The sequence below is a fragment of the Oncorhynchus clarkii genome, chromosome 9 (genome assembly GCF_045791955.1).
Source record: "Oncorhynchus clarkii lewisi isolate Uvic-CL-2024 chromosome 9, UVic_Ocla_1.0, whole genome shotgun sequence".
Taxonomy (NCBI): domain Eukaryota; kingdom Metazoa; phylum Chordata; class Actinopteri; order Salmoniformes; family Salmonidae; genus Oncorhynchus; species Oncorhynchus clarkii.
In genome coordinates this window covers 3,655,664-3,679,217 of record NC_092155.1, presented here as the reverse complement: position 1 = coordinate 3,679,217, position 23,554 = coordinate 3,655,664, and the positions used below count along the sequence as shown (strand labels likewise).

Sequence of the window (23,554 nt, the reverse complement as noted above, 5' to 3'; positions counted from 1 at the left end):
AGAGAGAAAGAGAGAGAAATAGAGAGAGAGAGAGAAATAGAGAGAAATAGAGAGAAATAGAGAGAGAAATAGAGAGAGAGAAAGAGACAGACAGAGAAGGAGAAAGAGAGAGAGCGAGAAGAGTGCAAAATGTGTTTCATTATGTGCTCGTTCATTCTTGTGAGCGTCCGTGTGTGTGTGTGTGCGTCTGTGTGTGTGTGTGTGCGTCCGTGTGTGTGTGTGTGTGTGTATGTGTGTGTGCGTCCGTGTGTGTGTGTGTGTGTGTACCATAAATCCCAGGGGACAGGAGTGTATATTAGCATGGTGTATACAGCAGTTGTCTCCGTTACAATCCTTCCAGTTGGCAGGACAGTCGTGGCTCTCACAGAACACCCTGGCTGCTGTCGCCGAGCTGACGGAACTGAGAGAAGACACAGATAGTTGGTGTGTGTGTGTCCGTCCGTCCGTCCGTCCGTGTGTGTGTGTGTGTGTGTCCGTGTGTGTGTGTCCATGTGTGTGTCGGACCTACCTGTGTGGGAAGATGTCGTGGTCCATAGCCCACTGGTAGAAGCTGTCCTGAGCCGTAACGGAGTAGGTCACACTAAATACATCTCCACTGACCACCTCTTCTGGAGGGCGTACCACCCACGACATCTCTAACCCTACACACACACACACACGGACGGACGGACGGACGGACGGACGGACGGACAGACAGACACACGGAGAGAGAAAGGGAGAGATGGAGAAGAGAGATGAAGACAGAGAGAGAGATAAATAATAATAAACATATTATGAAAAGATCAGTAGCCAGTAAACAATCACAATAATGGATCCCAAACTCAGTCGATGATGTTCACACACACACACACACACACACACACACACACACACACACACACACACACACACACACACACACACACACACACACACACCTCTGCAGTCGATCATGTTCTGTTCAAACACACACACACACACACACACACACACACACACACACACACCTCTGCAGTCGATGGTGTTCTGTTCAAACACACACACACACAGACCCACCTCCGCAGTCGATCATGTTCAGTTCATCAGGTTTCTCCAGAGGCCAGCAGTCATACTCGCTGTTATCCAGATCATGCCAACAGGCTACTGAACTCACTAACAGACACTACATAAACCAAAGTGAAGTCTATTTTCAATGCGCTCAGAGAACATTTCCCTTTTCTTAAAATTTTGTATAATTAGAATCAAAGAACTCAGAAACATCAACCAAATAAAGATAACACATCTGAAATGATTCTGACCACAGTAAGTTTTTACCTGAAATAAATCTATTTTTAAAATAGTTTTTAGTAAACATCAGCCTTATTCAATTTGACATTTCTTTACAAAGTAAAAATAACGAAGTATCCTTACTAGAAATATCTGTCCACAAGTTTGCTTATAATTCATGTTTCTCCGTTATTCAGCGAGAAGCCTCTAGAAGCCTCTTGTCTCTGTGTGTCTCTGCTCCTTGTCTGGTTATTGCAGACCCACAAATGAACGAGGTGTTGAGGGGAGGGGAGAGGAGGAGGAGGATGAGGATGAGGAAGAGAGGAGAGGAGGAGAGGAGATGAGAGGTGGAGATGAGAGGTGGAGAGGAAGAGGAGGAGGAGGAGGAGGATGAGGATGAGGAAGAGAGAGGAGGAGAGGTGGAGAGGAAGAGGAGGAGAGGAGAGGAGGAGAGGAGATGAGAGGTGGAGATGAGAGGAGAGGAGGAGAGGAGATGAGAGGAAGAGGAGGAGAGGAGAGTACATTACAGTACTAGGCTACTAGAACGACCTTAACGCGATTAATTCTGAATGAGGTCAGTGAAATACAAATCCATTTAAAATTACTTTATTTTAATAAACTGCTTTAAATGATTCAAGTTTTGAATCTCTTGTAAAGCTATTTTCTAGTAAGGCTAAAATACATTTATTCTATTCAGACAATATGTTGACAGCAACATTCCTGTTCAGTTTTTTTGGAAGAACCTACAAGTTGTTCTCTAATTGAAGAATCTATTTTATCAATGTCATCAATTATAAATTGACGTTTAGCGCCACCGTGTGGCGAAGCTTGGTATCACCTCGTCAGTTTCCCATGTGTGTGTCTCCTTTGTCCTCAGAGTCGAAGGAAAGGCCACACACCACACAGCACGATGGATGGACAGAGAAGAAGAATACAAATATAAATACAAATATATCAAGATTTTACTGATTTACAGTTCAAATAAGGACAATCAAATCAATTGAAATAAATAAATTAGGCCCTAAATCTATGGATTTCACATGACTGGACAGGGGCACATCCTTGGGTGGGCTTGGGAGGGCATAGGCCCACCCACCTTTGAGCCAGTCCCACCCATTGGGGAGCCAGGCCCAGCCAATCAGAATTAGATGATCCCGCAGGTGAAGATGCTCGATGTGGAGGTCCTGGGTTGTCGTGGTTACACGTGGTTTGTGGTTTTTAGTCCGGTTGGACGTACTGCCAAATTCTCTAAAATTACGTTGGAAGTGGCTTATGGTAGAGAATTGAACATTTAATTATCTGGCAACAGCTGCAGTCAGCATGCCAATTGCACGCTCCCTCAAAATGAGACATCTCTGGCATTGTGTTGTGACAAAACTGCACATTTTAGAGTGACCTATTATTGTCCCCAGAACAAGGTGCACCTGCGTAATTATCAGCTTCTTGATATGCCACACCTGTCAGGTGGATGGATTATCTTGGCAAAGGAGAAATGCTGACTAACAGGGATGTAAAACAAATTTGTGTACCAAAGTTGAGAGAAATAAGCTTTTTGTGCGTATAGAACATTTCTGGGATCTTTTATTTCCATGAAACACGGGACCAACACTTTGCATGTTGCGTTTATATTTTTGTTTGGTGTATGTGGCATTTGTCTTGTTGGAGAGTACGGACCATAGTGTAACTAGCTCGGCCCTGTCGCTCCTGTCCAGTGACTATGTAGCCCTTAGGCACAGATCTTGGATCAGCTGATGTGTCTGTATTTGAGCTGGCCCTCCGTAGACCACTGTGTGTGTTTCGACCTCTGCAGTAGCTAGATAATACGCATATCTTGCGATATGTAGCTTGGCCTTACATCCTCTTTGTTAAATAACTACACAACCTGTGTGTGTCTACCTACCTAACCTTTCCCTCTACTGTACAGATCCAGACTGTCTCCATATGAACGCTTGGTAAACCGCACGTGAGAGAGAGACGGGGAGGTATTTTGTCAACTGCATGGAAACAGGTGTGTGTCTGCCTTCCGGCAACGCTATCCCAGCCCTTTCAGATGAGACACACTCCAACTAGCTACAGAACATGATTAACAATGGTGATATGAAGCAAAACATCACCACATATTCTTCTCTTAACCTCCTGGTGTCTCATCGCTGGACTGAGGGGGTCTTCCCTAACCCGCTACCACGCTGGACTGAGAGGGTCTTCCCTAACCTGCTACCATGCTGGACTGAGAGGGTCTTCCCAGACTAACCTGCTACCACGCTGGACTGAGAGGGTCTTCCCTAACCTGCTACCACGCTGGACTGAGAGGGTCTTCCCTAACCTGCTACCACGCTGGACTGAGAGGGTCTTCCCAGACTAACCTGCTACCACGCTGGACTGAGAGGGTCTTCCCAGACTAACCTGCTACCTCGCTGGACTGAGAGGGTCTTCCCAGACTAACCTGCTACCACGCTGGACTGAGAGGGTCTTCCCAGACTAACCTGCTACCTCGCTGGACTGAGAGGGTCTTCCCAGACTAACCTGCTACCACGCTGGACTGAGAGGGTCTTCCCAGACTAACCTGCTACCACGCTGGACTGAGAGGGTCTTCCCAGACTAACCTGCTACCTCGCTGGACTGAGAGGGTCTTCCCAGACTAACCTGCTACCTCGCTGGACTGAGAGGGTCTTCCCAGACTAACCTGCTACCTCGCTGGACTGAGAGGGTCTTCCCAGACTAACCTGCTACCTCGCTGGACTGAGGGGGTCTTCCCAGACTAACCTGCTACCACGCAGGACTGAGAGGGTCTTCCCTAACCTGCTACCACGCTGGACTGAGAGGGTCTTCCCAGACTAACCTGCTACCTCGCTGGACTGAGAGGGTCTTCCCAGACTAACCTGCTACCACGCTGGACTGAGAGGGTCTTCCCAGACTAAACTGCTACCTCGCTGGACTGAGAGGGTCTTCCCAGACTAACCTGCTACCTCGCTGGACTGAGAGGGTCTTCCCAGACTAACCTGCTACCTCGCTGGACTGAGAGGGTCTTCCCAGACTAACCTGCTACCTCGCTGGACTGAGAGGGTCTTCCCAGACTAACCTGCTACCACGCTGGACTGAGAGGGTCTTCCCTAACCTGATACCTCGCTGGACTGAGAGGGTCTTCCCTAACCTGCTACCTCGCTGGACTGAGAGGGTCTTCCCAGACTAACCTGCTACCACGCTGGACTGAGAGGGTCTTCCCAGACTAACCTGCTACCTCGCTGGACTGAGAGGGTCTTCCCAGACTAACCTGCTACCTCGCTGGACTGAGAGGGTCTTCCCAGACTAACCTGATACCTCACTGGACTGAGAGGGTCTTCCCTAACCTGCTACCATGCTGGACTGAGAGGGTCTTCCCAGACTAACCTGCTACCACGCTGGACTGAGAGGGTCTTCCCAGACTAACCTGCTACCTCGCTGGACTGAGAGGGTCTTCCCTAACCTGCTACCACGCTGGACTGAGAGGGTCTTCCCAGACTAACCTGCTACCTCGCTGGACTGAGAGGGTCTTCCCTAACCTGCTACCACGCTGGACTGAGAGGGTCTTCCCAGACTAACCTGCTACCTCGCTGGACTGAGAGGGTCTTCCCTAACCTGCTACCACGCTGGACTGAGAGGGTCTTCCCAGACTAACCTGCTACCTCGCTGGACCACGACTCCATTTTGTTGATCCCTGCCTACAGACAGAAACTAAAACAAGAGGCTCCCACGCTGAGGTCTGTCCAACGCTGGTCCGACCAAGCTGACTCCACACTCCAAGACTGCTTCCATCACGTGGACTGGGAGATGTTTCGTATTGCGTCAGATAACAACATTGACGAATACGCTGATTCGGTGTGCGAGTTCATTAGAACGTGCGTTGAAGATGTCGTTCCCATAGCAACGATTAAAACATTCCCTAACCAGAAACCGTGGATTGATGGCAGCATTCGTGTGAAACTGAAAGCGCGAACCACTGCTTTTAATCAGGGCAAGGTGTCTGGTAACATGACCGAATACAAACAGTGCAGCTATTCCCTCCGCAAGGCTATCAAACAAGCTAAGCGCCAGTACAGAGACAAAGTAGAATCTCAATTCAACGGCTCAGACACAAGAGGCATGTGGCAGGGTCTACAGTCAATCACGGACTACAGGAAGAAACCCAGCCCAGTCACGGACCAGGATGTCTTGCTCCCAGGCAGACTAAATAACTTTTTTGCCCGCTTTGAGGACAATACAGTGCCACTGACACGGCCTGCAACGAAAACATGCGGTCTCTCCTTCACTGCAGCCGAGGTGAGTAAGACATTTAAACGTGTTAACCCTCGCAAGGCTGCAGGCCCAGATGGCATCCCCAGCCGCGCCCTCAGAGCATGCGCAGACCAGCTGGCCGGTGTGTTTACGGACATATTCAATCAATCCCTATACCAGTCTGCTGTTCCCACATGCTTCAAGAGGGCCACCATTGTTCCTGTTCCCAAGAAAGCTAAGGTAACTGAGCTAAATGACTACCGCCCCGTAGCACTCACATCCGTCATCATGAAGTGCTTTGAGAGACTAGTCAAGGACCATATCACCTCCACCCTACCTGACACCCTAGACCCACTCCAATTTGCTTACCGCCCTAATAGGTCCACAGACGATGCAATCTCAACCACACTGCACACTGCCCTAACCCATCTGGACAAGAGGAATACCTATGTGAGAATGCTGTTCATCGACTACAGCTCGGCATTCAACACCATAGTACCCTCCAAGCTCGTCATCAAGCTCGAGACCCTGGGTCTCGACCCCGCCCTGTGCAACTGGGTACTGGACTTCCTGACGGGCCGCCCCCAGGTGGTGAGGGTAGGCAACAACATCTCCTCCCCGCTGATCCTCAACACTGGGGCCCCACAATGTTGCGTTCTGAGCCCTCTCCTGTACTCCCTGTTCACCCACGACTGCGTGGCCACGCACGCCTCCAACTCAATCATCAAGTTTGCGGACGACACAACAGTGGTAGGCTTGATTACCAACAACGATGAGACGGCCTACAGGGAGGAGGTGAGGGCCCTCGGAGTGTGGTGTCAGGAAAACAACCTCACACTCAACGTCAACAAAACTAAGGAGATGATTGTGGACTTCAGGAAACAGCAGAGGGAACACCCCCCTATCCACATCGATGGAACAGTAGTGGAGAGGGTAGCAAGTTTTAAGTTCCTCGGCATACACATCACAGACAAACTGAATTGGTCCACTCACACAGACAGCATCGTGAAGAAGGCGCAGCAGCGCCTCTTCAACCTCAGGAGGCTGAAGAAATTCGGCTTGTCACCAAAAGCACTCACAAACTTCTACAGATGCACAATCGAGAGCATCCTGGCGGGCTGTATCACCGCCTGGTATGGCAACTGCACCGCCCTCAACCGTAAGGCTCTCCAGAGGGTAGTGAGGTCTGCACAACGCATCACCGGGGGCAAACTACCTGCCCTCCAGGACACCTACACCACCCGATGTCACAGGAAGGCCATAAAGATCATCAAGGACATCAACCACCCGAGCCACTGCCTGTTCACCCCGCTATCATCCAGAAGGCGAGGTCAGTACAGGTGCATCAAAGCTGGGACCGAGAGACTGAAAAACAGCTTCTATCTCAAGGCCATCAGACTGTTAAACAGCCACCACTAACACTGAGTGGCTGCTGCCAACACACTGACACTGACTCAACTCCAGCCACTTTAATAATGGGAATTGATGGGAAATGATGTAAATATATCACTAGCCACTTTAAACAATGCTACCTTATATAAATGTTACTTACCCTACATTATTCATCTCATACGCATACGTATATACTGTACTCTATATCATCGACGGTATCCTTATGTAATACATGTATCACTAGCCACTTTATACTATACTATGCCACTTGGTTTACATACTCATCTCATTTGTACATACTGTACCCGATACCATCTACTGTATCTTGCCTATGCTGCTCTGTATCATCACTCATTCATATATCCTTATGTACATATTCTTTATCCCCTTACACTGTGTACAAGACAGTAGTTTTGGAATTGTTAGTTAGATTACTTGTTATTACTGCATTGTCGGAACTAGAAGCACAAGCATTTCGCTACACTCGCATTAACATCTGCTAACCATGTGTATGTGACAAATAAAATTTGATTTGATTTGATTTGATTTGACTGAGGGGGTCTTCCCAGACTAACCTGATACCTCACTGGACTGAGAGGGTCTTCCCAGACTAACCTGCTACCTCGCTGGACTGAGAGGGTCTTCCCAGACTAACCTGCTACCACGCTGGACTGAGAGGGTCTTCCCAGACTAACCTGCTACCTCGCTGGACTGAGAGGGTCTTCCCAGACTAACCTGCTACCACGCTGGACTGAGAGGGTCTTCCCAGACTAACCTGCTACCTCGCTGGACTGAGAGGGTCTTCCCAGACTAACCTGCTACCACGCTGGACTGAGAGGGTCTTCCCAGACTAACCTGCTACCACGCTGGGCTGAGAGGGTCTTCCCAGACTAACCTGCTACCACGCTGGACTGAGAGGGTCTTCCCAGACTAACCTGCTACCACGCTGGACTGAGAGGGTCTTCCCAGACTAACCTGCTACCTCGCTGGGCTGAGAGGGTCTTCCCTAACCTGATACCTCGCTGGACTGAGAGGGTCTTCCCTAACCTGATACCTCACTGGACTGAGAGGGTCTTCCCTAACCTGATACCTCACTGGACTGAGAGGGTCTTCCCTAACCTGCTACCATGCTGGACTGAGAGGGTCTTCCCTAACCTGCTACCATGCTGGACTGAGAGGGTCTTCCCTAACCTGCTACCATGCTGGACTGAGAGGGTCTTCCCTAACCTGCTACCATGCTGGACTGAGAGGGTCTTCCCTAACCTGCTACCTCGCTAAACTGAGAGGGTCTTCCTCTACATCTTAGTGGTGGGCCCCACAGTACACACAACACAATCTCAACCACACCACGTTCATGGTGAGCAACTACACATACTCACTCACACTGAAACATACACAAAGGATGGCTAACCTTCCATAGACTAGACAGTTGGCAGGTGTAGTTACCATAGACTAGACAGTTGACAGGTGTAGTTACCATAGACTAGACAGTTGACAGGTGTAGTTACCATAGACTAGACAGTTGGCAGGTGTAGTTACCATAGACTAGACAGTTGACAGGTGTAGTTACCATAGACTAGACAGTTGACAGGTGTAGTTACCATAGACTAGACAGTTGACAGGTGTAGTTACCATAGACTAGACAGTTGACAGGTGTAGTTACCATAGACTAGACAGTGGGCAGGTGTAGTTACCATAGACTAGACAGTGGGCAGGTGTAGTTACCATAGGCTAGACAGTTGATAATGCTGTTGGTAATAAACAGACTATGAGCTGTTACTGCAGGAAGTGTTTATCCTGTTTATATTGAGCTGTGATGGCTGGAGAATCCTACAGTATCTTCAAACTGTTCGGTAACCAGTTTCCAGAGGCTGCAGTTCTCACAGATGACCACAGGGAGGCAGCAGAGTGCCAGTCATGGTGCTGGCCAACAGGATGTTGTCGATGTAGGACAGTAGAAAGCGTTCTTATAATAGACTGTTCCTATAACAAGTTGATATATTTAATATACTATTATTATTATTATTTTCGTGGAAAAAGTGTCAGATTAACATCATCAGACAAACAACATCAGATAAACACCATCAGGTAAACATCATCAGGTAAACACCATCAGGTAAACACCATCAGGTAAACACTATCAGGTAAACATCATCAGGTAAATATCATCAGGTAAACATCATCAGGTAAACACCATCAGGTAAACATCATCAGATAAACACCATCAGGTAAACACCATCAGATAAACACCAGATAAACATCATCAGGTAAACACCAGATAAACATCATCAGGTAAACACCATCAGATAAACACCATCAGGTAAACTTCATCAGGTAAACATCATCAGGTAAACACCACCAGATAAACACCAGATAAACATCATCAGGTAAACACCATCAGATAAACACCATCAGGTAAACATCATCAGGTAAACACCATCAGGTAAACACTATCAGGTAAACATCATCAGGTAAACATCATCAGGTAAACACCATCAGGTAAACACCATCAGGTAAACATCATCAGGTAAACATCATCAGGTAAACATCATCAGGTAAACATCATCAGGTAAACACCATCAGGTAAACACTATCAGGTAAACATCATCAGGTAAACATCATCAGGTAAACACCATCAGGTAAACACTATCAGGTAAACATCATCAGGTAACCACTATCAGGTAAACATCATCAGGTAAACACTATCAGGTAAACATCATCAGGTAAACATCATCAGGTAACACCATCAGGTAAACACTATCAGGTAAACATCATCAGGTAAACATCTCCAAAAATCTCCAAAAATGCAGTTGTACTGTAATTATGAAACGGTTAATTTTTTTTATTGAAATGCACTGCAGATATGAGTGAAATTGTGTAAAGTAACTCCATCACACTGTATAAAGCTATGATAAAATTTTTGATATTTTTACTGAAAACAAGACAAAAATACCAAGTAATTTTTTGCAGTGTGACTCCATTAAGTGTGTGTGTGTGTGTGTGTGTGTGTGTGTAGATTAAACATGAACGGGCCAAAACGGACATGGCAGCAGGTCAAAATCAAATACAAGAACATTCTGCAGAATGGTATGGTCCCTGACTAATATTTAACAAAGCACAAGCATATATTGTACCCAGAAGGTGCCTGCTCACACATTGTCTGTACTGTTTTAGCAGTGAAAAAGAATACCCACAGACAAGGCACGGGTGGTGGGTCACCAAAGGCTGACCTTACCCCAGCAGAGGACATGGCCTTGGAGCTAAATAAAGGCAGGCCCGTCTTAGAGGGGATCCCTGGGGGGAAAGAGACGAGCATAGGTTCCTCCCAAGATGCCACCCGCTTCATTCAAGGTATGTCCTTCCATCTCTACATGGGATACAACCACATTCATATTGAATCAATTTGGACTGTCTGACTTTGGTTTACCTATTGCCTTGCAGTGTCTGGCAGCACTGTGTTCCTGTTAGAGCCACCAGCACAAGCACCAGACGATGCTGATCCAGTGAGTACTCCATCAAAGGCATACTGTAGGCCTGGCATGTCTTGTCTACTAGCTTCAATATGAATCCGATTAAATGTGATAGGGTGAAGGCCCCAGTGCAGCAGCAACAGCACATGATGGAGACGATGATGAGGAGGAGACCATCTCTCTGGATTCCAGAAGGCATGAGGTATCATGTTAAGACTGTGAAAGTACTATTTACTCTACAATGGTGAGGAGTCCTCATCAAAATCAAAAAATCTAATTTCTTTTACAGGACCCAGATGCTATACAGTGGGAAAACCAGCCTGGCAACATAGTGCGTATTAATAAAAGGACACCACATCCTGCCAAATTCCAGCTGCGCTAATTGTATTGTGTTCACAGAGCTCACAAGCTATCAGAAAGTTGTATGGCAACCACCTCCGGTGCCAAATAGAACTGGCAGACATAGACATTCAGTACAAGAAGAAAAAGATGGAAAATCTTGCACTGGAGTTCGAAATAAAAAAGAGGACAATTAGGAAACTGGACCTTGAAATAAAAAACCTTGAGAGGGAGGTGAGATATGCCTTCAATGTACACTGTATGCTAACTGTAACACAAATGTATTAATCATTATTTTTCTTTCCTCCCCCAGCTCCAAGAAGATGACACAGCTCAAAATAAAAATTAGGTATATTCTCGTAAAGTCAAGTGAGCCATGACATATGAGCTCTTATTGTGAGCACACAGGACGGTGGCATCTTTCTAAGGTTTTTTTTATTTTCCCAGCAATCAGTACAACCAAGTCATCGTTATAAGGCATCGCCCTCTTTTGCCCACCCCCCCCAGCACCAGGTGTGGCCACTAGCCTATATGAAGGCCCAAAATTGTGTGTTCCTTTCTGCTCTGACAATGGCATGCCCATTCGTGCGAGATGTGGTGGATGAAGAAGCACTTGTGCTGAGGAGAGCCTTCAGGTGAGAAAGGGTCTTCAGGGACCGGTTGGACCCACTGGCCTTCCCTGATGACCATCTATATGAAAGATACAGGTTTTCTGCAGATGGCATCAGGTATCTATGCAGACTACTGGGTCCCAGGATTAAGCACCGCACTGCACGGAGCCATGCACTGAGTGTGGAGCAAATGGTTTGTGTGGCCTTGTGCTTTTTTGCTAGTGGAGCCTTCCTGTACTCAGTGGGGGATGCAGAACAGCTGAACAAGGCCACAATTTGCCGCACAATAAGGAGTGTGTGTCTGGCTATCAAAGCATTAGCAGATGTCTTCATCTCCTTCCCTGGCCACAGAAGACTCTGTGACATCAAAGAGGAGTTCTATAGGATTGCAGGTAAGAGGATCTACAAATTACAGGACAACTGTTAACACATAGTAGGATACTCATTACTTTGTGTGACAGGTTTCCCCAATGTCATTGGTGCAGTGGACTGCACACACATAAGGATAAAAGCCCCCTCAGGTGCCCATGAGGCCGATTTTGTGAATAGGAAATCCTTTCACAGCATTAATGTTCAGGTGAACATAACTTTTTGATATTGTCCATTGACGAACACTCTGCATTGCCAGTGATGTGCATTGATTGGTGTAATATTCCTCATCTTATGATTTCAGATGGTCTGCAATGCTGACTGTGTGATCAGCAATGTTGTGGCAAAATGGCCTGGCTCAGTCCATGACTCCAGAATCTTTCGGGCCTCTGAAATCTATCAGTGCCTATCACAAGGTAAGCCACACAACCCCTATTTATAACCATCATGGCTGTGTCAAGAATATCACTGTGTTTATGAGGTAGTAATGATGAGATTTTGTGTTGACAGGTGAATTCTCTGGTGTGTTGCTGGGAGACAGGGGGTATGGCTGCCAGCCTTTTCTCCTGACACCTTTCACAGACCCCCAGGAAGCACAGCAGGCCTACAACCATGCCCATGCCAGGACCAGGGCCAGAGTTGAAATGACCTTTGGCCTCCTGAAGGCACGCTTTCACTGCCTTCACAAATTAAGGGTCAGCCCTGTTAGGGCATGTGATATTACTGTGGCTTGTGCTGTCCTTCACAATGTGGCCTGCCTGAGGAAGGAGAGGGCCCCCAGAGTGCCACCAGCCATGGACTGGGACAATCCGGCAATCTTCCCTGATGACGACAGTGGTCGGCTGCTGAGGGACCAATATGTGTTGAATTATTTTAGTTAGTATGTGTGCTTTCAATTTTGGTTAAATATGTCCTGCGGTGGCAGAGGAATTTGGGTTTTTTTGGGTTCGTTTTTTGACGAATTTGGCCTCTTATGATGTTTGTGCGGTATACTGTGTGTAATACAAGGCTGCAGGGAGGCTACTGCATCCATTCATTTGTCTGTTCAGTTGATGTGTATGGATTTGTCCTGCATTTATTTTAGTGTGCAGACATGCAGGGTGTGTTATACACATTCAAAGGTCTGTATATGTATCATTTTGTATAATATGCTTAGATTCTGTGCTTTTTATCTTGTAGAGTCACTGTGACTTCAGTTTTGAAAGGAGCTGATGGTTTACCTGCTTTGTTTTGTCCTTATTCAATAAAGGAACATAATGTTACACATTGTGTTTTTATATTCATATGGAATGTGTATTTGTTTATATGACAGAGTACTAGGGCCACACTGAAGAAAAAGGATAAAGTCATAAATTTATGAGGCTGGTTCTTTCTGCAGAAAAGCTACATATTGTTTTTACAGTTTTGATACTTATGACAATGTGATACTTAATATTCTGGCACATCAGCATGTCTTTGTTTATGAAACCATACTGAAGTACAATTTCACGAAATGCCCCACATCTGTCATTTTAACAACTGTCCTCCTTTAAAACAACTGGTTACAATATTATGACTTGTGTTTTTTTCCCCTCTGTGGCCCTAATATTCTAGCATTTTATATATAGCCTTATAGTCTATGGGAAACTGTAAATTATCTAATGATAGCAACATCATCTAAAAATCATTTTTTATCCAAAATCATTGAAATTAATGATCACAAACGTTTAAATAACAGTGGGTCTAGTTATATGTGATAACAATGTATAGTGAGCAGTGAAATAACTATTGGTTTCCATTTGTGGTGACTGCTGACTGACATTAGGGATGAGATTAAATAGATCCTGGAATTTAGCCTGGTCTGGAGCAGGCTAGCTCCACAGAATAAATCTCCATGGTAATTTATACCATAACATATCCTCCTGCCCCCTATCCATCTTTAGTGCAACCGGATTACGGATCAATTGAGCCAGGATCACCAAGATATCCTGGCTTAATCCCTTATCCTAGTTTTGTGCAACAGGCCCCAGGTAAACACCATCAGGTAAACACTATCAGGTAAACATCATCAGGTAAACACCTTCAGGTAAACACTATCAGGTAAACACTATCAGGTAAACACCATCAGGTAAACACTATCAGGTAAACACTATCAGGTAAACACCATCAGGTAAACACTATCAGGTAAACAGCATCAGGTAAACATCATCAGGTAAATACCATCAGGTAAACACTATCAGGTAAACATCATCAGGTAAACACCTTCAGGTAAACACTATCAGGTAAACACTATCAGGTAAACACTATCTGATAAACATCATCAGGTAAACACTATCTGATAAATATCATCAGGTAAACACCATCACTCAGCAGTCACCATCACTCAGCAGTCACCATCACTCAGCAGTCACCATCACTCAGCAGTCACCATCACTCAGCAGTCACCATCACTCAGCAGTCACCATTACACAAAATTTGCAACATGAAAAATGGGAATTTCAAGATACACAGGTCGTTTTCATTCAAAAGGAGGGAGAAACTTAACAATTGGCAACTAAAGTTTTCTTTAAGGAAACATATATAGGCATGGCCTCCTTCCAGTGGCTACCCATTGTGTTTTGAGCCCCACATATATATCATTTTGGTGGGGGGGCTTGACTGTTTTGCATTTATTTGCCAATAATACGTGTCACATATCAGTTTGTAAACAATGTAAAAAATATATATATTTATATATATTGTATATAACTGAGTTATTAATAAAGCTGCATACAAACATGGGTCTCTTTTTTGTTTTCGTAAGGCAGCTCCAAAATGCAGGTGTTTCAGCCCAGTGCTTTCTGTGGTGGACGCGAGCGGTGTAGTCAGGGTATAACACCAACTGGGTCCTGGACTTTCTGACAGGCCGCCCCCAGGTGGTGAGGGTAGGAAACAACATCTCCACTCCGCTGATCCTCAACACTGGGTCGCCCCCCAAGGGTGCGTTCTCAGCCCCGTCCTGTACTCCCTGTTCACCCACGACTGCGTGGCCATGCACGCCTCCAACTCAATCATCAAGTTTGCAGACGACACAACAGTAGTGGGCTTGATTACCAACAACGACGAGGAGGCCTACAGGGAGGAGGTGAGGGCGCTCGGAGTGTGTTGTCAGGAAAATAACCTCACACTCAACGTCAACAAAACAAAGGAGATGATCCTGGACTTCAGGAAACGGCAGAGGAAGGTGGAAAGTTTTAAGTTCCTCGACGTACACATCATGGACACACTGAAATGGTCCACCCGCACAGACAGTGTGGTGAAGAAGGCGCAACAGCGCATCTTCAACCCCAGGAGGCTGAAGAAATTTGGCTTGTCACCTAAAACCCTCACAAACTTTTACAGATTCACCATTTAGAGCATCCTGTCAGGCTGTATCACCACCTGGTATGGCAACTGCACCATCTAGAAGAAAAATAAACGCACACCTATTTAGGCGAGGTGCTGGCTAGCGGAGTAGAAAACTTGAAAATAAAAGAGAGCCGCACACTCTAGGAGCTCAGATGCAAAAATGTAATTACCAACGTTTCGACAGCCAAGCTGTCTTCATCAGGGTATTATCACAAACACTGCGGGAGGACTCGTTTATGTAGTGTCAAAAGACACAGGTGTCTGTAATCATGGCCAAGAGTGGCCTAATATCATTGGTTAATTATCAAATATTAAAATGTCATACAAAGAACAGCATACTGCACCACCCTCACCCACAAGGCTCTCCACAGGGTGGTGTGGTCAGCACAACGCATCACCGGGGGGCAAACTACCTGCCCTCCAGTACACCTACAGCACCTATTGTCACAGGAAGGCCAAAACTATCATCAAGGCCAACAACCACTCAAGCCACTGCCTGTTCACCCCGCTATCATCCAGAAGAGTAGGTCAGTACAGGTACATCAAAGCTTGGGCAGAGAGACTGAAAAACAGCTTCTATCTCAAGGCCATCAGTCCGTTAAACAGCCATCACTAACACAGAGAGGCTGCTGCCTACCTACAGACTCAAATCATTGGCCAATACATGGATTAAATAAATGTATCACGAGTCACTTTAAATAATGTCACTTAATATAATGTTTACGTACCCTACATTACTCATCTCATATGTATATACTGTATTTATACCATATTGAATCTTGCCTATGCCGCTCGGCCATCTCTCATCCATATATTTATCATGACATATTCTTATTTCATCCCTTTACATTTGTGTGTATTTGCCGAAACAAGGAGCACAAGCATTTTGCTACACTCGCAATAACATCTGCTAACCATGTGTATGTGACCAATAACATCTGCTAACCATGTGACCATTAACATCTGCTAACCATGTGACCAATAAAATTTGATTTGATTTTGATGTTGTGTAGTAAGCTGTTAGTAGCCCATGTTCCTCACCCAAATCATTTTGGTCTCTTTCCCCCTCATAACAGCCTACTGTTCTGACTTGGTGGTGCACATGTAGCCTATAACCTGTTTTAGAGAAATATAATCATCAAATATTGTAAGAGCTTTCATTGTCTGCTTATATGCCCCCTTTTTTTTATTCTAGGCTTCTGACTTGGTGTGCAGGGAGAAAACTGTCAGAACGGCCCGTGTTCTGAATTCTTTCGCTGTAAATGTCAAAAGTGCTGAACAAATATTTATATTGAATACGGCCATGCTTGCTCACTAATGTCTTAATCAAAACGACGGAATGCCTCTTATGCGCTCATCGTTCCCTTATGCCGTAGTTTGAACATTTTAGTTGTCAGTAGAAACCACATTTGTTTATTGAGCAAGTCAGCCATGTCAGCTATGTTTTTTTTAAAGGCAGTAAATGAGGTTGAATGAAGTGTTTTGATGCCAGACAGCTCTGCTGATAGCCAGGTGTAGCGGTGGTAAGATGTTGGGACAGCTTTTACGTACACCGTTTGTCACCGTTCTAGTGCAATTAATGTATTGTTTAGTGTTGTGTTGTGGCTTTGCTTGAATGCATCCAACTTTTTTTGTCTTTTTTGCCCCACCAACATTTACATGCTAAAATCGCCTCCTTCAAGTATCCAGTTTCCAAAACACACATATTGATCAAATCACAACATAAGTTTCCACTGAATCTGTAGTTTCCCCCGGGGATATAGAGGAGGCTCTTCTCAACCTTATGGGGGGCTACTCTAGGTGGTTCCTGAGAGAGGTTAAGGCTGAGGTCAATCAAACCTTCTAGACCCATGCAGCATATAAGATAGAGAAGGATAACCGCCTGTCACGTTTCAGGTATGACCAAGATGCAGACAATGTCAAAGAAACACAAGTTTATTTCTGAAACAGGGGCAGGCAAACGACAGGTCAAAGGCAGGCTCAGGGTCAGGGTCAGGGGTCAGGGTCAGAGGTCAATAATCCAGAGAGGTGGGGGAAGGTACAGAACGGCAGGCAGGCTTAGTCTCAGGGTCAGGGTCAGGGGTCAACAATCCAGTGAAGTGGGGGAAGGTACAGAACAGTAGGCAGGCTCAGGGTCAGTGTCAGGGGTCAACAGTCCAGTGAAGTGGAGTGTCCCTGGATGGGGCCACAGTGTCTCCTGACCCCTCCTGTCTCAGCCTCCAGTATTTATGCTGCAGTAGTTTGTGTCGGGGGCTAGGGTCAGTTTGTTATATCTGGAGTACTTCTCCTGTCCTATTCGGTGTCCTGTGTGAATTTAAGCGTGCTCTCTCTAATTCTCTCTTTCTCTCTTTCTCTCTCTCGGAGGACCTGATCCCTAGGACCATGCCTCAGGACTACCTGACATGATGACTCCTTGCTGTCCCCAGTCCACCTGGCCGTGCTGCTGCTCCAGTTTCAACTGTTCTGCCTCATTATTATTTGACCATGCTGGTCATTTATGAACATTTGAACATCTTGGCCATGTTCTGTTATAATCTCCACCCGGCACAGCCAGAAGAAGACTGACCACCCCACATAGCCTGGTTCCTCTCTAGGTTTCTTCCTAGGTTCTGGCCTTTCTAGGGAGTTTTTCCTAGCCACCGTGCTTCTACACCTGCATTGCTTGCTGTTTGGGGTTTTAGGCTGGGTTTCTGTACAGCACTTTGAGATATCAGCTGATGTACGAAGGGCTATATAAATACATTTGATTTGATTTGATTTGAAGTGGGGTAGGTACAGAACGGCAGGCAGGCTCATGGTCAGGTGCAGAACGGTCAAAACCAGGAAGGACTAGAAAACAGGAGCAAGAAACAAACACTGGTAGGTTTCACAAACAAAAACAAACTGGCAACAGACAAACAGAGAACACAGGGTATAAATACACAGGGGATAATGGGGAAGATGGGCGACACCTGGAGGGGTGTGGAGACAAGCACAAAGACAAGTGATACAGATCAGGGTGTGACAGACAGGAGGTAGAGAGGATAACTGTGGTTCCATTTGTGGGGACTTATTTGTTCTCAGGCTCTGGTGGGGTTCAACACTGAACTGAAATCTCATTTTCAACAGGCCCAGAATGATGATGGGGCTTTGATTCAGGGTAATCTCAGCCTATTGGAGGAATAAAAGCCTGAAGGATACTCTAGTCAATTCAAGCCTGACCAAGCAGAAAAAAAAACACTTTACCGAAACACAGTTTCTGGCCAATAGGCAATCGGGCTTGAGGGACCTCAATCAGGCATAAAGTCCAATTGGATACTATAAATGTGGTTGATGTGATTGAGTCATAAACTCTATATTCTAGAGACACGAATGGCACTAGAATGCAGACCACATTCAGAAGGAGAGCAGTTACTTTTAGATTACCCAAAACTCAGTAACGTAATCTGATTACATTCAGTTACTTTTAGATTACCCCAAAACTCAGTAACGTAATCTGATTACATTCAGTTACTTTTAGATTACCCAAAACTCAGTAACGTAATCTGATTACATTCAGTTACTTTTAGATTACCCAAAACTCAGTAACATAATCTGATTACATTCAGTTACTTTTAGATTACCCCAAAACTCAGTAACGTAATCTGATTACATTCAGTTACTTTTAGATTACCCAAAACTCAGTAATGTAATCTGATTACATTCAGTTACTTTTAGATTACTTTCCCCTTAAGAGGCATTAGAAGAAGACATAACATGTATGTTACCAATTGAACAGCGTCTAATTGCAGTATAAATCAATTCCAGCCGTTCCAATAAATGTTAAACCCCTTGATCTTCAAGAACAGGACTTGGAAATATGGAAGTATAGATTAGCCAAATTGTTTTACCTGAGTATGACCCCAACCCTGAGGATTTATTAGCCAGCAGGCAGAACGGAACGGTCTGTTGTTTATGATTTAGTTGTCATGGAGGACTGATTGGGCTCATTGATTCGGGTTGAAAATAAATGCTGCGCTCATGGAATGGCTTTGAGCACTACTGAAAAGTGCTATTTACATGTGATAAATGAATGCCATATGCTGCATTTGCTATAGGCCTCTTGTTTACCTTTTAGTTGGTGGCACTTTGATATCTTGATAATACGCAGCTGTTTAAAGGGAAAATCCACAGATGAAACAATAACAAAATGGCTCGCCTCTGTTTTGGTAGAAAGCTGAGGGATGGTCCTGGAGAAACGTAACCACTCTCAGATTAATAGAACGAGCTGTGGATGTAAGGACTGACCATCCATGATATCAACATTATAGTTATAAACATGTTATGAGACTATACAGGACTGACCATCCATGATATCAACATTATAGTTATAACCATGTTATGAGACTATACAGGACTGACCATCCATGATATCAACATTATAGTTATAACCATGTTATGAGGCTATACAGGACTGACCATCCATGATATCAACATTATAGTTACAACCATGTTATGAGACTATACAGGACTGACCATCCATGATATCAACATTATAGTTATAACCATGTTATGAGGCTATACAGGACTGACCATCCATGATATCAACATTATAGTTATAACCATGTTATGAGGCTATACAGGACTGACCATCCATGATATCAACATTATAGTTATAACCATGTTATGAGGCTATACAGGACTGACCATCCATGATATCAACATTATAGTTATAACCATGTTATGAGGCTATACAGGACTGACCATCCATGATATCAACATTATAGTTATAACCATGTTATGAGACTATACAGGACTGACCATCTATGATATCAACATTATAGTTATAACCACGTTATGAGCCTATACAGGACTGACCATCCATGATATCAACATTATAGTTATAACCATGTTATGAGCCTATACAGGACTGACCATCCATGATATCAACATTATAGTTATAACCATGTTATGAGACTATACAGGACTGACCATCCATGATATCAACATTGTAGTTTTAATACCAACATGGACAGTCCAGTTAGAGGTCAGGGGTCAGATGAAGGACTAATACCATTGCCATAGAAACACAATGAATAGCACTGGCAAAGAAGACAGTCCAAAAAATAAATCATAAACGTTTTGTCTGTATTGGTCACATGTGTTGAATACAACAGTGAAATACAAGCCCTTTCACCAACAATGCAGTTTTAAAGAAAATAACAACAAAATACAAAAATACAAAATGAAAGTAAGAGATGAGAATAACAAACATTAAAAGAGCAGCAGTAAATAACAATAGCAATAGCGGGGCAATATACAGGGGGGTACCGGTGTAGAGGTAATACGTACATGTAGGTAGAGGTATTATAGTGACTATGCATAGGAGCCCTTGGTTCTCTATGGTGTTGTAGGTCAGGCCGTGACTAGGGGGTGTTCTAGTCTGTATATTTCTATGTTGGTGTGAGTGTGGTTCCCAATGAGAGGCAGCTGATTATCGTTGTCTCTAATTGGGGATCATACTTATTAAGGAGTCCCTGTTCCCACTTGCATTGTGGGATATTGTTTTGGTTAGTGCTTTGACTGCGCGTATTCTATGTTTCACTATTAAATATCACGTGGAACTCTACGCACGCTGTGCCTTGGTCCACTCATTTACACAACCGTGACAGTAATAACAGAGAGTAGCAGCAGCGTAGAAGAGGGGTGGGGCAATGCAAATAGTCTGGGTAGCCATTTGATTAGCTGTTCAGGAGTCTTATGGCTTGGGGTTAGAAGCTATTTAGGAGTCTCTTGGATCTGGACTTTGAGCTCCGGCACCTCTTGCCGTGCGGTAGCAGAGAGAACAGTCTATGACTGGGGTGGCTGGAGTCTTTGACATTTTTTTAGGTCCTTCCTCTGACACCGCCTGGTATAGAGGTCCTGATGGTGACGTTCGTACCGCCTGGTATAGAGGTCCTGATGGTGACGTTCGTACCGCCTGGTATAGAGGTCCTGATGGTGATGTTCGTACCGCCTGGTATAGAGGTCCTGATGGTGACGTTCGTACCGCCTGGTATAGAGTTCCTGATGGTGACGTTCGTACCGCCTGGTATAGAGGTCCTGATGGTGACGTTCGTACCGCCTGGTATAGAGGTCCTGATGGTGATGTTCGTACCGCCTGGTATAGAGGTCCTGATGGTGACGTTCGTCCCATTTATTTTCCAGCGATTGAATGTTAGCTAGCAGGACGGAGGGCACGGGCTGATTAGCCACTCGTCGCCTGATCCTCACAAGGCACCCGGATCTTTTGCCTCAGTCACAGTTTCTTTCACCAGTGAAGCACAGGGATCTGGGCCTGGTCGGATCTGGGCCTGGTCGGATTTGGGCCTGATCGGATCTGGGCCTGGTCGGATCTGGTCGGGTGTCTGTAGTAGTATATCCCTCCCATCCGACTCATTGAGGATCTGGGCCTGGTCAGATCTGGTCGGGTGTCTGTAGTAGTATGTCCCTCCCATCCGACTCATTGAGGATCTGGGCCTGGTCAGATCTGGTCGGGGTCTGTAGTAGTATGTCCCTCCCATCCGACTCATTGAGGATTTGGGCCTGGTCAGATCTGGTCGGGTGTCTGTAGTAGTATGTCCCTCCCATCCGACTCATTGAGGATCTGAGCCTGGTCAGATCTGGTCGGTGTCTGTAGTAGTATGTCCCTCCCATCCGACTCATTGAGGATTTGGGCCTGGTCAGATCTGGTCGGGTGTCTGTAGTAGTATGTCCCTCCCATCCGACTCATTGAGGATCTGGGCCTGGTCAGATCTGGTTGGGTGTCTGTAGTAGTATGTCCCTCCCATCCGACTCATTGAGGATTTGGGCCTGGTCAGATCTGGGCCTGGTGTCTGTAGTAGTATATCCCTCCTATCCGACTCATTGAGGATCTGGGCCTGGTCAGATCTGGGCATGGTCAGATCTGGGCCTGGTCAGATCTGGTCGGGTGTCTGTATTATATCCCTCCCATCCGACTCATTGAGGATCTGGGCCTGGTCAGATCTGGTCGGGTGTCTGTAGTAGTATGTCCCTCCCATCCGACTCATTGAGGATCTGGGCCTGGTCAGATCTGGTTGGGTGTCTGTAGTAGTATGTCCCTCCTATCCGACTCATTGAGGATCTGGGCCTGGTCAGATCTGGGTCCGGTGTCTGTAGTAGTATATCCCTCCCATCCGACTCATTGAGGATCTGAGCCTGGTCAGATCTGGGTCGGGTGTCTGTAGTAGTATGTCCCTCCCATCCGACTCATTGAGGATCTGGGCCTGGTCAGATCTGGGTCGGGTGTCTGTAGTAGTATGTCCCTCCCATCCGACTCATTGAAGAAGAACTCTTTGTCCATTTTGAGGTGAGCAATCTCAGTTCTGAGGTCCAGAAGTTATTTTCGGTCATAAAAGACGGAAGCAGCAACATTATGTACAAAACAAGTTACGAACATCGCGAAGAAACAAACAAAATAACGTGATTGGTTAAGAGCCGATACTTTATCCTATATCTTTTAGATTTAAAAAAGGAAATATATTAGTTTTTTGGACGCATATTTTACCCATTATTTGTATTGCCACAAAACTACCTCCGTATATATCTATATATATCTCCATACTACCATTCATTTGTATGGGTTACCTTCAGATGAAGGTTTAATATCTATATATATCTGAGAGTCTCCTCTTTCCACAGTGGGGTCATATTAGTTTGTACCTGAGTCTCCTCTTTCCATATTGGGGTCATATTAGTTTGTAGCTGAGTCTCCTCTTTCCATAGTGGGGTCATATTAGTTTGTAGCTGAGTCTCCTCTTTCCATAGTGGGGTCATATTAGTTTGTTGCTGAGTCTCCTCTTTCCATAGTGGGGTCATATTAGTTTGTAGCTGAGAGTCTCCTCTTTCCATAGTGGGGTCATATTCGTTTGTAGCTGAGAGTCTCCCCTTTCCATAGTGGGGTCATATTAGTTTGTATCTGAGAGTCTCCTCTTTCCACATTGGGGTCATATTAGTTTGTAGCTGAGTCTCCACTTTCCATAGTGGGGTCATATTAGTTTGTATCTGAGAGTCTCCTCTTTCCACATTGGGGTCATATTAGTTTGTAGCTGAGTCTCCTCTTTCCATAGTGGGGTCATATTAGTTTGTAGCTGAGAGGCTCCTCTTTCCAAAGTGGGGCCATATTAGTTTGAACCAAATGGTTTGGATGCTACAGACAGAAGTTGGCACATCAGCTGTACTGACTTCAGAAGAAAGCTTGTGGGATCTCATCTTTCCATGGTCATATTACACCAAACAACAATATAAACACAACAAGTAAATTGTTGGCAACATGTTTTATGAGCTGAGATAACAGATGTCTGAAGGTTTGAGGGAGTGTTGCAGTTGGCCTACTGACTGCAGGAATGTCCATCAGAGCTGTTGCCAGAGAATTCAATATTCATTTCTCTACCAGAAGCCTCCTCAAACAAAATTTGAGAGAATTTGGCAGTACGTCCAACCGGCCTCACGACCGCAAACCACGTGTAACCACGACAACCCAGGATCTCCTAT

At 45.3% G+C, this 23,554-nt stretch overlaps 1 protein-coding gene across 1 annotated transcript in view; it reads right to left on the bottom strand.

Annotated features, from left to right (window-relative positions):
- The window catches only part of LOC139417010 (atrial natriuretic peptide receptor 2-like), a 40,370-nt gene extending 38,008 nt beyond the window's left edge, over nucleotides 1–2,362 (bottom strand). Inside the window, exons 1-4 of the mRNA XM_071166243.1 lie at nucleotides 2,342–2,362; nucleotides 1,036–1,141; nucleotides 509–641; nucleotides 268–400 (exon numbers count right to left, since the gene is read on the bottom strand). Of these exons, the coding sequence (XP_071022344.1) occupies nucleotides 268–400; nucleotides 509–641; nucleotides 1,036–1,141; nucleotides 2,342–2,362 (393 nt within the window). The remainder of the gene's footprint in view (nucleotides 1–267; nucleotides 401–508; nucleotides 642–1,035; nucleotides 1,142–2,341) is intronic.
- Between the last annotated feature and the right edge of the window lie 21,192 nt (nucleotides 2,363–23,554).